General features: G+C 48.4%; 1 protein-coding gene and 1 pseudogene across 1 annotated transcript; one reads left to right on the forward strand and one right to left on the reverse strand.

Moving 5' to 3' along the window:
• Positions 1 to 3,538: 3,538 nt before the first annotated feature.
• Positions 3,539 to 14,475, reverse strand: Myl4 (myosin light chain 4). The gene is made up of 8 exons (XM_034506052.2): positions 14,396 to 14,475; positions 13,966 to 14,119; positions 11,132 to 11,159; positions 6,416 to 6,565; positions 5,965 to 6,138; positions 5,424 to 5,501; positions 4,643 to 4,687; positions 3,539 to 3,662 (listed from the first exon to the last, which is right to left on the reverse strand). The coding sequence occupies exons 2-7, from the start codon at positions 14,086 to 14,088 to the stop codon at positions 4,659 to 4,661; spliced, it is 582 nt and encodes a 193-aa protein (XP_034361943.1). The 5' UTR covers positions 14,089 to 14,119; positions 14,396 to 14,475; the 3' UTR covers positions 3,539 to 3,662; positions 4,643 to 4,658.
• On the forward strand, positions 9,419 to 9,922 carry LOC117710815 (elongin-C pseudogene; annotated as a pseudogene).
• Positions 14,476 to 14,694: the final 219 nt, after the last annotated feature.

Here is a 14,694-nt window from a genome sequence, read left to right on the forward strand (position 1 = left end):
CCTAGTGACTCTGTTATGGGGAACAAGTTGGGAGCTCTGTTTAAAGGGTGTGTTTATGACAACGGGGAAAGCATCAGGGAAGGGGCAAGCCTGAATCGTATTTCAAAGGGATAGAATAATGTTAATGTTGCTGCCCTACTGATCATCCAGGCAAGATGTGCCCCCTCCACAGTGGTAGCAAATCTGAGACTGGCTCCACAAGAAAAAAATTCACATCTGATACTGTAAAACTGGCCAAAACCCCACAACTGGGGAGTTCAGAGCCCCGAGTGAGGAAGCCACAGCTCTTGTGCTAAGTGAATGTGGTATGCTTCTTCTGGCTTTCTCTGCTATTACTCAATCCAGGATTCTGTGCCCAGGGAATGGTGGCACTCTCGGTGGCTGGATCATCACACCTCAATAAGTATAAGCAAGATAATCCCTCACACATAGACAAGCCCACAGGCCAACCTAGTTAGATAATCCCTCATTGAGACTACCTTCTCCTGTCATTCTAGATTGGGTCAAGTTGACAATTACCACCAACCCAAAAATATTTGGGCATTTTTGATGATAATGATGATGGTGGTGGTGGTGGTGGTGATGGTGATGGTGGTGATGGTGGTGGTGGTGGTGATGGTGGTGATGATGGTGATGATGGTGGTGGTGATGATGGTGATGATGGTGATGGTGGTGGTGGTGATGGTGGTGATGGTGGTGGTGGTGGTGATGGTGGTGATGATGGTGATGATGGTGGTGGTGATGATGGTGATGATGGTGATGGTGGTGGTGGTGGTGGTGGTGATGGTGGTGGTGGTGGTAGTGGTGGTGGTGATGGTGATGGTGGCGGTGATGGGAACCATAGATCCTAGACAAAAGCTGACCACTGAGCTGTGTTCCCAGCCATTACTATTACTATTATATTTGAAAGTTCTTAAAAGGGGACTGTAGCTCCCACCTCCTGGGCTGCTGGGAATGGCTGTGATCTTCTCAGCACAGGGACAGGCACACATAGGTGTCCAGGATATTGATGGTGTTTTTGTTTTTACTATCACTCTGAAGTTTGCCTTTGTCCTCAAAGATCCCTGTTTCGTGGTCACATCATCTCTAACATCCACTTTCCTCAAATTCTTCCCACAGGTAGCAGAGACTGTGGGCTGGATCAGGAGCTCGGTACAGAGTTGGGGAAGAAGGCGGGGGGGGGGGGGGGTGCGTCACTGGGAAGGGGATGTCAGACCTGCTCCAGGCTCTGTTCACTGCCTCCAACTAACTCCCTCAGATAAGGGGACTTTCCAGAAAGCTGCACTTCCTCTCCAACCTGGAACAGACAGCTGAACTGAGAGCTTTGCTGGCTGTCTTACACCCTGGTGGCTGAGAGGGACCTTCAAGGGCCTTTCTCACAGTAGCTGCTCTGTGTCCCATCACTGCCCACCAACCCAGAGTGGGGCCAGAGCCTTCCTTAAGTCATCTCCATTGAGGAAAAAGGACAGGAATCTCTCCCATCTTCACAATGACCCCAAAACCACAAAGGAAACATACTGGTCAAGGCAGTTCCAGTCATGGCAGCTCCCAAAGAACGGGCAGTGTTCCTGGGCTGTTTCCTCAGTGGACAAAATGGCTGAGAAGCAGCAATCATCTCAGATCACCAGAACAGCTCACACATGAAGAGACAGTATACAAGAAACTTCAGTACTTCAGTTCCTGAGGGAGTGAGCAGGAGAGCAAGGACACCAGCCCTGGGCCTCAGTGGAGGGAGACAAGTGACTGCATGTCCTTTTTGGTTTGAGTGTGTTTTAGTTGGTGGCTTAGTTATTGTTTTGTTGTTGTTTGGTTTTTAGAGGTTTTACAGATTTATCTAATTTTTTCCCTCTTTGGTTTTGTTTGTTTATGAAACAGGATCTTTCTATGTAGCCCTGGCTATTCTGCAACTCACTCTGTAGACCAGGCTGGCCTGTAACTCACAGAGATCTGCCTGCCTCTGCCTCCCAAGTGATGGGATTAAAGGTGTGTGCTACTATATCCTACCTATTTACTTTTATATGTATGAATATTTTTGCTTGGACATTTGTCTGTGCTCTCTCTGTCTCTGTCTCTCTGTCTCTGTCTCTGTCTCTGTCTCTGTCTCTCTCTCTCTCTCTCTCTCTCTCTGTGTGTGTGTGTGTGTGTGTGTGTGTGTGTGTGTGTGTGTGTGTGTATCTGGTGGTGAGGTCGGAACTAAATCCCAAAGAACTAGAGCTACAGACGGTTGTGAGCCACCATGTGGGTGCTAGGAACTAAATCAGGTTTTCTGCAATAGCAATAGCCAGTGCTCTGAACAAGCCAGGAAGAAGCAGGTACCAGGGGCTTCAATCTCAAAGGAAGCACCTCATGTGCCCACGTCAAGAAACCAAGACCAAAGGCAAAAAACCATGCTCTATCGGGACAACACAGTGGAGCGTTCCTCAGCTCTAAAGGGGGTGGCAATTTTGATACACACTCCAACATGGATGACACAGAATGGAAAGGACAATCACTGTGTGACAAATGCTCATTTATCCTGAGTAAATTGTCAAAGTCACAAATGCAGAACACGGAGTGCTGACTGACTGGGGTCGGGGCAGGACCATTAAGTACTCCTGAGAAAGGCCCCAGAGCCCTTTGCATGCTGGGAAAGTGCTCTACCATTGAGCTACATCTCCACCTCATGTAAATAGTCTTTCTTTTTCCCTTTTTAAGATTGTGTGTGTGTGTGTGTGTGTGTGTGTGTGTGTAACATGTGCATGAAGGTGTCCTCAGAAGCCAAAGATGGCATTGGACTCCCTGAAGCTAGAGTTACAAGTGCTTGTGAACCCCTGGACATGGGTGCTGGGGACAAAATTCATGGTCCTTGGGCTGAGCAGCAGGCACTCTTGGCCAATGAGCCATCACTCCAGCTTTACAATGTGACTATTCTTAACACTGTTGAATTGGTTTTTAAAATGGTTATTATGCTAAAGTCTGTATTCTAGGTGTTTCAAAGTGCTGAGGACCTAACATAGGGTCTCACACATACTAAGCAAGTATGGAGCTAACACTAAGTTAATTTTTTTTTTTTAAGCAGGATCTCTTGTAGCTAAGGCTGGCCTCAAAATTACTATGTAGCTAAAGATGATCTTCCTGCCTTCACCTCTCTACCGCTGGGATCTCAGGTGTGTGTTTCCAGGCCTGGAGCTATTTAAAGAAGGGGAAAAGGAGAGAAAGAAGCAAAGACTTTGTGAGGGATCATGACAGCCCCAGGGGGTCTCTTCCCATTTCCTACCTCAGGGTGACAGGGTAGAAAAGGAACTTTGAGGTCCTTCCAGCTGCCTGCCCTTCAAAGGCCTCTCGCTGAAGTATCTGACTCTTCCTTCTACTTCTAGAGGATCCTCTGCCTTTTGTCTTTGTCTCCCAGATCCAAACACAAGGCCTCAGGTGACATTCTCTCTCTCTCTCTCTCTCTCTCTCTCTCTCTCTCTCTCTCTCTCACACACACACACACACACACACACACACATTAACTCTATTATTAAGGTTTTAAAAAACAACTAAAACAACCGAGGGATTGATGAGACTCCATTCTGGGGCTCTTTATTTCCAGGGAAGGTTGTGGGTGTGAGAGGCCAGTGCTGAGTTCAGTACTCTTAAAAGCCACCAAGGATTTCTCTTACTCTCGAAGGGCCAAGTACCTGAAAGACAGTGCCAGATGAAGAGAGCATGTCAGCCACCTGCATCCCAAGCCCTCATCACAGCCATACCACTGGGAAGGCACTACACAAAGGGGCTGAAGAGAAGAGGCATAAGCCAGGGGTTTCAACCTGGGGCAGGACTTTGCCTCACCAGGTGCCCATGCTGTGCCCAGGCCTGAAAGACCTAGGGAGAGACAAAGGGTGTAAGAGTAAAGGTCAAAACAGGACATGGCCTGGTTCAAGTTGTTCTATTTGTTTGTTTGTTTCCGGATTTGTTTTTTGTTTTTTGTTTGTTTGTTTGTTTGTTTGTTTTATGCCAGCTTGAGTTAACTGAGAAAAGGAACCACAGTTGAGAAAATGCCTCTATCAGTTTGGCTGTAGGCAAGTCTGTAGGGTTTTGTTTTATTTTTGTTTTTGTTTCTTGATTAATGATTGATGTGGGAAGGGCCAGTCCACTTGAGGGACTGCTACCTCAGGACACCCCTGAATTGTTTACCACTTGAGGGAGTGCCACCTCAGGACACCCCTGAATTGTTTACCACTTGAGGGACTGCTACCTCAGGACACCCCTGAATTGTTTAAGAAGCAGGCTGAGAAAGCCACAAGGAGCAAGTCAGCATGCAGTGTCCTTCTGTGGCATGTCTCAGTTTCTGCCTCCAGCTTCCTGCACTGAGCTCCTGCCCTGGCTTCCCACAGCCCTGATGGGACTGTGACCTGAGAGTTGTAAGCGGAATAAACCCTGTCCTCCCCAGGTTACTTTTGGTCATGGTGTTTATCACAGCAATAGAAACCCTGCCTCAGGGAAGGCAGAAGAGAGGGGTCAAGAGGTTGTACAGTAAAGGAGAGAGGGCTGGAGCCCCCACCAAGCCCCAGGCTGCCGTCCTCTCTTGGCTCCACATCCCAGGCACAAGACTTCCAGGGCATGTGGTACTGTCTGTCCATAAGCCCCAAAAGGACCCTGAGAAAGAGGCAGAACTCACCCTGAAGAAACGTGTTTCACCCCGACATGATGTGCTTGACAAAGGCTAGGGAAAGAAAAGAAGAATCAGCCACATAGAGTGTCCCCTGGAGCTCTGCCTTCCTCTCCACTTAAGCCACTTCCTGTCCCCACACTTCCAGTCTTGCTATGCCCTTTCTGCAGGTGGCAGCTCTCTTATTGGAGGGCTGGTTGAGGAGGCAGAAGAGCATAAGGACCTAAACTCTGCTGTGTCCCCTCTGTGCTGACATTAGACAGATGGCAGGAACAGCATCGTAACTACAGATCCTGACAACCTTAAGGAAGGTGTCAGCATGCCCACTCCCCATCTGAGAAGACTGAGGCTCAGATACAGGAAGTAACTTATTCTAAGTCACACGAATGGTTTATCATAGAGCTGTCTCCCAAACCCAAACTCCTGGGCCAATGAGATGGATCAGTGGGTAAAATCCCTTGTCACAAAAGCCTCACAACCTGAGTTCAGTCCCCAGGAACCAATGACAGAAGAAAGTATTGATCTCTAAAAATTGTCTTCTGGCTCTGAACATACATATTCACCCATACCCACACCCATAGCATATGTACACATACAATAATAATAAATATATGTCTTAATGTCCCTCCTATTACACCAGATATCCACTCCTAGGTTGGTAAAAACAGCATCCAGTTGGAATCTGCCCCAACCTATCTGAGAAACACATCCTGCAGCCTCTGGGCTGGCTCATCCCATCCCATGCCACTCTCTTCCCCTGGGCACTCCAGAAAGCACAGAAGGACCATACCTTCATAGTTGATGCAGCCATTGGCATCCTCCTGCCCAGATAACAGCTGTTCCACCTCTGCCTCGCTCATCTTCTCTCCTGAGAGTGTGGGAACAGAGTCTTAATGGCAAGTGGCTGAGAAGGGGAAACTGATAAGGCTTAAAGTCTGCCCTGGGTCTGAGAAATGGTTAGTGCCAAGCCCCAGTGAAGGCTCTGGAAGGTGGGGTTAAGGATCTCCGGGCACACTCTGAAGCATCTCTCCTCTGCCTCTCCCCGATGCCCACAGCACGGTGGTGAGGGTAAGAAAAGAAGCCCCAGGCCCATGCAGGATCTCGGGAGTCACCCCTGCTCTGCCAACTCATCTCCTCGCCCAGACACTGGTCCTTACTGAGCAAACGCAGTTCCTGGGGTAGATGGGGGCGGAGTCCTATGGAGTCCAGGAAAACAGGCCCTGGATTAGGATTTGCCAGATGCAGGGGCCCTTAGATACACCCCACTATATGCCCTTGGCCCCTCTTATCCAACATTCTCATGCAGCTTTTATCCCCGCCCAGTGACATACCCAGGGTGGCAAGGACATGCCGAAGCTCAGCACCCATGACTGTGCCGTTACTTTCTTTGTCAAAGACCCGCAGCCCCTCCACGAAGTCCTCATAGGTGCCCTGCTCCTTGTTTCGGGAGATGTGCTGCAGGATGGGCAGGAACGTCTCGAAGTCCAGTGTCTTGGAATTCATCTCTTCCAAAGGGAATGAGGACAGACAGAGACCGCCACGTAAGTAGATGCTCAAGAGAGGATCGGGACCAGAGATCTCTTCCTATCCCTGACTGCGCAGGGCTTAGACGCCCCAACTGCTTCTGGGTGAGACGCTCCACCAATGACAGGCAGAGTCATGGAGATAAGCCAATAGGATTGTAAAGAACAAACTCCTATAACTCTGCGCTGGGTCAGGACATTAGACTATTCTGTATAGGTGCTAAGATCAATCACATTTAGACTTTGACCCCACACTGACCTTCAGGCTTGGGTTTGCCCAAAACGCGCAGCACCTCTGCATTGGTGGGGTTCTGGCCCAGGGCCCGCAGCACGTCCCCACACTGCCCGTAGGTGATCTTCATCTCTCCCGTTGGAGTCCGGTCAAACAATGAAAAGGCCTCTTTGAATTCTGCAGAGAGACAGCCAGCTATAGCTCCCTGCCCCAAGAGAAGGTGGCGGCTGTGGTTTGCTCGGTGGGGTAAAAGATGTTAGAGATCCCTTCAGTCACTTTTTCAGGCTGTCCTTGGAAACTGCTCCTACCCCATCTTCTGACAACCAACGCCACCTGGGGTGGTCATTGGCTCTCTCTCGGTCAGTTATAGGCTTTGACTATTTCCCTGTTTCTTCTCATCCCACACCCTTCCCTAGTAAGTCTCTGACTAGAAAACAGTGAAGTGAGAACATCCCTGCCCGGAGTGAGGCTTCCCAGGTTTCCAGCTCGGCTCTGGGGAGGAAAGTAGGGAGGCCAGGCTGGCCCCAGTTCCCTCCTGCTATTCCTGTTCTCCCTGTCGCTGAGGTGGCAGGATATGGAGACAGTTTGCAAAGTGATAATGACCTATTATCAGTACTGCCTGTTCCCAGCTGCAAGAGCTCATAGCCAGACAAGGTGACATTGGGGCCACAGTTAGACTACACTAGATCTGCCACTGAGCCACTGGTAGCCTTTGGTAAATCTACACCTCTGTGGATCCTCTGCTTCTTAGCTTTAAGTACAGACATAATGTCCACCTGCACAGGTGGCTGGTGGGGTTGCAAACTGTGCCAAGTGTGTGCCTCACAGAGGTAACAGGCCAAGGTGGCTCTCATGTCTTCCTGCCTCTGGGGCTAGCTCTGTAAAAAACAGACCTGACACCTTGAAGGGTGCATAGCAGGTATCTAAGGGGCAAGGCCAAATTAAGGCACCCCTGAGCTCTTTGTAAATCGCCTCAATTCTACAACCGTCTGTTTGCTTTTGTTTCCTTCAGACAAGGTCTCACATAGTCCAGGCTGACGTCAAATGTGCTTGCTATCCGCAGAGGATGACCTGGTTACTCCTGATCCTCCTGCCTCCACCTCCCAAATGCCAGGATTATAGACAGGCGTCACCATGTCTGGCTGATTCCCTATCAATTTAGATTCAAATAATTTATTAGAATAATATGAACAGGCAGTGACACTGTAGTCACCTCATGCTGTCGACAAAGAAGTGGACAACCACAAACCACAACTGACAACAGACTGCAGCTGCCTCTAACACAAAAAACCCCTTGGCAGAAGGATATGCAAATCTGTGAAGGCTCTGAGTAGTCAATAGTCCCTGTGGGGGGGGGGGTGTAAGGAACTTGGAGCCATGTCACCCAGAGACTGCAAAGCTTAGAAGAATGTGATAACTAGCTCCAGAGAAACGAAGGGTGGACGTACACAAGATGTTGAATAGTCACTGAACTGAACTAAACCAAATACTCTCACTTTGAAGATGAGAAAATGTAAGTTTTAAAGAAGTCTCTTCTGGGCTGGAGGCATGGCTCGGTTGTTAGCCCTTCCTGTTCTGTCTATCAGATGACCAGATTTCAGATCCCAACACCCACATCAGGCAGCTCACAAAAGCCTGTAAATCTAGCTCCAAGAGCTCTGATGCCAGCTTCTGGTCTCCATGAGTACACAGGCATACACAGGTAAATAAAATGAACCTGGAAGGAGGAAGAGGAAGAAGAGGAAGAGGAAGGAGAAGAGATCGAACAACTTCTTAAAAGCTCGCAGTAGAATTGGTGACAGTAAGTCTCCTGAGAATGTTCTTTCCATTGTAACAGAAGACAAGCATTTGCTGGGGCTGAGGGTGTAGCTCAGTCAGCAGGGTCCTTGCCTAGCATGGATGAAGTCCTGGGTTCAATCCCCAGCACCACACAAATCAGACATGGTAGTGCATATTTATAATCCCAGCTCTCAGCATATGGAGGCAGGAGGAGCACAAGTTTAAGGCCAATCTCAGCTAAAAAGTAAGTTTTTGGCCAGGCTGGGTTATTTAAGACCCTGTCTTAAGAAAAAAAATCACTCACCACCAGCCACAGCTTCACTGAAATGCAAACGAAGAAACAACGGGGGGGGGGGGGGGGGGGTGAAGATTAAAGAAAAAAACCATCGTAATCCAACAAGAAGAGAAATGGCTTCAAAGTCAGGGCGTGAATGGTTACAAATAGCTAAGAGCCCTGCCTGAAAACCTCCAGGGAGGGTAGGGCTCCACCAGCTGTACTGGCAAGCTCTCACCATGATTCCCTTGGGCGATGTAGCAATCTGACTATTAACAGAGTTTCCAGTCCTCGCTCGTGCCATGGATTTGGCACCGCTACAGAGGCACCCTACAGATGCACGAGTTCAACTGGAAAGCACTAAGAAATTCATGGCATCTACAACAATTGCTTGACAGCGAGTAACCAGGACAGACGACAGGAACAGAAACCAGCTCCAAAACCTATGTGTCAGTCCTCACTGTCTGTGTAAAAGGATACACCTTCTTAGGGAGGAAATTGACAATTGCCACTATTAATCTTACAATGTAAACACAGGCGACCTTTCGCCAAGGGCCAGGAAGACCACATGTTAATGTCCCCCAAATGGAAACAACATCATTGTTTCTCTGATTATTTAAGTACATCCATGTGTGAGAAGTCCTGAGATTTCTCTTTTTGAAGATTTATTTTATTTTTAAGTATGTGTATATTGGGGGATGGGGAGAGCACAGGAACTGAATTTACAGGTGGCTGTGAACCCCTGTGGCCAGACAGGGGTACTGGGAACTGAACTCAGGTCCTCTGCAAAAACAGCACATGCTCCTAACCACTGAGCCATCCAGCCAGCCCTTGAGATTTATCCTTAAGTTGCATCTACTGACACTTTATATAAGACTGAGAAATTGTCTCTATTGAAAACGAGAAGAGCTCTCTTTGCCTGATTGCCTTGTGGAACTCAGCAACTACTAGATCCCTGGACTTCTCATTCACAGAAGTGTGAAGTTGGACTGGAGACTGAAACTACTAAATTTCCTCTGGGATCAAATAGAATTTTATAAGAACATAATGGATGGAGAGGAAAAAAACTACGGTGGCTGTGAAGGCCCTGATGCTATGTATGTGAAATTAATATCTTCCGATGGTCATGAATTCATTGTAAAACGAGAACATGCATTAACATCAGGAACAATAAAGGCCATGTTGAGTGGTCCAGGTCAGTTTGCCGAGAATGAAACCAACGAGGTCAATTTTAGAGAGATCCCTTCACATGTGCTATCGAAAGTGTGCATGTATTTCACCTACAAGGTCCGCTATACTAACAGCTCCACTGAAATTCCTGAATTCCCAATTGCACCTGAAATTGCACTGGAACTGCTGATGGCTGTGAACTTCCTAGATTGTTAAATAAAATAAATTATAATAAACTGTTAATTTTTTTCAGTATTTAATACCTGTAGTTCAGTTAGTAATTTTTTCACATAGCATGTTGCCTGTATGAAATTGAACTCTAAAGTTAATTGCTGAGCAGATTCATTCTGTCATTTGCATAGCAGAGTTGAAATTTGTTTGCTACATCAACAAATAAAGGACGTCTCACAAGCCAAAAAATAAATAATGCCAGTTTCTAGGTGGATGTGACCTTTAAAATTATAAGTGATATAGCAAATCCTGGAATGTAAGCTTAAATGAATATTCGACAGTTAAATACAGGGGCTTTTTATGTTTTAGTGTTTTCTTTAAGAACCAGTTCTGATCTTAAGCCACTGAACATTACTAGAGTTATGCAAATAATTACATGAAAAACATGTTTATAACTTAGCCAAACCTTGATTTTTGTAACTCAAAGAAAAAGAGTTGAAATTTCTTATGTCTTTTTTGATAAACTGCAGTATTGTTTAAGTAAAAAAAAAAAGAAAGAAAGAAAAGAAAACGAGAAGAGTTGGTGATGGAGACCACAGACGGATTAGTGTGCTTGCAAGCCACCACTGGCCCTACCACCAGGACAGATGGACTTGTCACAGACTTACTTCATCATGAAGGTGTGAGCACCCATAAGCTAAAGAGGGTTTCCTGTATCGGGAACAGAGAGAAGGATTTCCAGACTTCTTGACAGATTGGTGGCATGATGGGGCGGTAAAGGATCGGTACTGGCTGAGCATCAACTGTGTCTCAAGCACTCTGAAAGTGCAATTGAAAGTAAAGAGGCAGCCGGGCGGTGGTGGCGCACGCCTTTAACCCCAGCACTTGGGAGGCAGAGGCAGGCGGATTTCTGAGTTCGAGGCCAGCCTGGTCTACAGAGTGAGTTCCAGGACAGCCAGGGCTAAACATAGAAACCCTGTCTTGAAAAACAAAAAAAAAAAAAAAAAAAAAAAAAAAAGAAAGAAAGACAGAAAGAAAGATAGAAAGCAAGAAAAAAGAAAGTAAAGGTGTGGGAACAGATACCTGAATTTGAATTCTGGATCCCCCACTGCAAGCCCTGTGAGAATGGACACCTAACTTCTCTGAGCCTCAGTTTTGCCATCTGCTACATGGGAGCAGTGAGAGCTACTGTACCTCAGTGGGCTGTTTGAAGAATAAAGTGACTCGGTCCATATAAAGTAGGACTCTGCCTAACAGGCCTGGAGGAAAGGTAATAATTTCTATGACCAAAGGAGCCACTTACTCCTTCTCTGGAAAATGCAACAGAATGTGTGGCTGTTCACACTCACCTTCGATCTGGTCAGCGCTGAAGTCTATCTGTAAGGAGAGAAACACAGGAGTGAGGGCAGGGACTGCTAAAGGCTTCCAAAGGGAAGTCTGGACACCCTCAGAAGGCCACTTAGCAACAGAGAAAGACGCTGGGCTGAGCATAAACCAGTCTCCTGAGGATGGAGCCCAGTTGGCTGCCTGTGAAACAATGTAGTCTTCAAAGCTCTAGCAAAACCAAGGTCGGGGGCTGGAGAAAGGAATGGTCCAGCAGTTGAGTTCACTTGTTGCTCTTACAGAGAACCCAGGTCCAGTTCCTAGCACCCGTGGCAGCTCACAGCCATCTATCTACACCTCCAGTTCCAGGGGCACCAGATACACGCATGGTACACAACCATACATGCAGACAAAACACTCGTGCACATAAATTAGACAAATCTTTAAAAAAAACAGAACACTATCAAGAGGAAAAGAGAAAGAAGTTATCTATATCACTGTAGGGTGACCCACCTGACAATTCCTTTGGGTCAATAGAAAATCCCTCTCATCCTAGACGCCATGGACAAGCTGGTCTTACTGTCAACCCCAAGGCCTCCCCAGTTTCTAGTCCCCTGACAAGATGTACCTCCTCTGGCTTTGGGTACTGACTACCGCTCACCCTGGGACTCCCTCTTCTGCCTGACGATGCCTGTCGGTCCACCTCACTGTATGAAGCTGCTGGACCTCCCATCCACACCACCCTCCTCCTAGGCCCTTGAGTGAGTTACTTGTACCTGGACTCTGTCACTGCTGGCCTATACTTGTCTCATTATAACCAGGTTGGGGGTGGGGCGGAAGATTTTTTTATGCTCATCACTAAAGTGTTTGGTACATACTAGGTACTCAATGAATGAATGAATGGAATTGGGGTGCCCCCCCCCAAAACACGCACATGTTGTGCAATATTGAGCACAGAGCATCCTGGTGGGAAGTTTGGGAAATGAGCTGAAATGACCAATGCATCATTTTAATAGTCTTTCGACGATGTCACTTTGATGTCCTCCTCCACTCGACTCTGGTCCTCCCTTCCCTAATAGTGGTGAGTGCCACCCCCTGGAGCATGTCAGGTGCCACCATTCCATGCCCACTCACCTCTTCTCCTACAACTGACACCACAGCCAGGAAACTGCGCAGGAGTGGTTAGGCCAAGTGTGGAGGTAAATGAGGAAAAGTGGAGCCCCCTGACGCGCATGCGCAGGAAAGCCCTTGCTGTGCTACGCTGACACTCCGAGGATCATTGCTCTACTTTGCAATGCTTTTTTCCCCCAGGAACAGGATCGTGAAAGAAACCAGGACGGAAGCACACAGCATGACCATGTGCTGCTCATCATGACACCGACACGCTGGGCTCAGGGTTACCTCTGCTCTCACTTTAATCAAAGAATCTCATAAACAAAAGAAATAGATGACTATGGGAACAGAAGGACGATTCCCATGAATACCGCCAACGTCCGTCCATCCGTCCGGCCGTCCTTCCTTCTTCTTCTTCTTCTTTCTCTCTCTCTCTCTCTCTCTCTCTCTCTCTCTCTCTCTCTCTCTCTCGCTCTCTCTCTCTCTTCTATTTTAAAGAATGGGCAATGAGGAAGTGGCAGGGGAAATGGGAGAGTGCTCCTTTGATGCCACTGGGCAGCTCTTGTCCAGGCAACAGGAACCAGGCATGGTGTCTTGGGGACAGAGATGGCTTTTAGGAGAGACCAGAAGTGCAGAAAGCTTCCAGGTACTCGGGGTTTCCCCCAAGAGAAGCCACACAACCAAGTCCAGGAGTGGGGCAGTAAAATTGCCCTCATCTCTCTGACAAGCCAACCCTGCTAAGCCCCTTGCAGGGCTACTAGGGGCTCAGCACAGTATTGTAAGGAGTTTCTTATTTGGGTTCTGATCCTGAGAAGACTACAGTGGCCCACACAACTAGAGCCTTGGGTTCAGTGTCTCTGCCCATGTGACACAGAACCTTGTCTGCATTTCTTATCACCCAGCCTTGTCTTGAGGCTGAGATCTCCCAGGGGACCACCACTCCAGATCTGATATTAATAGCTCTTCATACCAGTAGCCACTTGACCTCTCCCAATCTGGTGCTAAGTCATCAAACTGCTCCTCTCCAGAGGCTTCAGACCCCCTCCCTTCTAGGCCCAACCCTTCCCAGTTCATTCCTTCAACAGCTGGGCCAGATTGCTGGAGGCCTAAAATGCCTGCGTCAGTCCACAGGGGCCCACACCAGCCCCAGGGAGAGGAGTGTTACTTGGGGAAGCATGATGAAGCAGGACCTAAAACTGGGAGGCTGAAGAAAGCAGGCCCAGCTCCCTCACCAAGTTAGAGAGGACCCAGCCAGGAGTAGGCCTGACAGGCTGGGGCCAGGAAAGAGTGGCCCATCATTGTATGAAAAGAGAAAGAAACACCCTCAGGCTCCCCTTACCTTCTCTGCCTTTCTTGCCTAAAGTGTATTTATGAGTGAAGTCTCTCATACCCCAACACACAAGAGCATCCTCCCTGACCCTGCCCCCCCATTCCCAGCCACACCACTGGTTCCCACTATGTGGCTGTCTCCCCGTAAGCATGTTCTACCTCTCAGATGGGGAGATGATTCAGCTGTTAGGATAACTAGCTGTTTTTCCAGAGGAGCCCCTTTGCACATAGCAGTGACTGTTTTTAAAACAGAAAGCCTCTGAGCCCAATCTCATACTTCTTCTACTGGGCCTTGGGGCTATGCTCTAGGACTTACGAGCCATGGTCCTCATTTCTGTCTGGCCTGAGAGAAACAGATCTCTCAGCAACAGGAAAAGCCAGGATCCTGACTGTCACAGGTGTGCTGGGCTTCACTTACCTTCACACTCTTTGGGTCAAAGGCAGAGTCCTTGAGGGGCTCAGGAGCTGGGGCAGTAGCTGGAGCAGGGGCTGCAGCTGGCTTGGCCACTTCCTTCTTAGGCTCAGGCTTCTTGGGGGGCATTCTGCCTTAGGATCTCCAGTGGAGGTGGGACCTAAAAAGGAACCAAAGGAGGAGAGGTGGCTCCTGAGAGAGAAGATGGGAGGCTGGAAGGCCTGCCCCTGCTTTTATTCTGGGTAGGAGCCCCCACAGAGGGGCTGTTGAGGGCTGGAGCAACTGCTGTTGACTATAAAAGGAAGAGACACCAGCAGGGTGCAGCTGACATCTTAGCATTGTCACCAGGTTTGAGCCACCAGCCCGCCTACCCCCACCCCACTGCACCCCCCCACCCCCCCACCCCCCCACCCCCCACCCCGCCCCGTGTGCACACCTCACTCCTCACAGCTCACACCTCTGGTACAGATTGGTTCTTTCCTGCCAATTGGTGGAAACTCAGAGAAGGGCAGGAAAACAGACCCTCTCCAAAGGGCCAGAGTAGGCAGAGAGAGATGAGCTGACTTGAGCTGTTGATAACCCTCACACAAAGCCCAGGGGAGGTTGAGGCTTTTTTTAGTCCCTCCTGAGCAGAGGCAGCCCACTACACATTCCTTTTAAACCAAGAGCCTTTAAGCTTGCCCTAGGCCCTGCCCTGAGGCTCAACAGTCCAGGCATGGAGCCCTGAAGCAACAA

Source organism: Arvicanthis niloticus, chromosome 6 (assembly GCF_011762505.2).
Source record: "Arvicanthis niloticus isolate mArvNil1 chromosome 6, mArvNil1.pat.X, whole genome shotgun sequence".
NCBI lineage: Eukaryota > Metazoa > Chordata > Mammalia > Rodentia > Muridae > Arvicanthis > Arvicanthis niloticus.

Coding starts and splice junctions, on each gene's coding strand:
- Myl4 (XM_034506052.2), bottom strand. CDS start 14,088: ATGCCCCCCAAGAAGCCTGAGCCTAAGAAGGAAGTGGCCAAGCCAGCT. Junction 11,160..13,965: donor TTGACCCAAAGAGTGTGAAG/GTAAGTGAAGCC, acceptor CTCTCCTTACAG/ATAGACTTCAGCGCTGACCA. Junction 5,502..5,964: donor GCATGTCCTTGCCACCCTGG/GTATGTCACTGG, acceptor CCACACTCTCAG/GAGAGAAGATGAGCGAGGCA.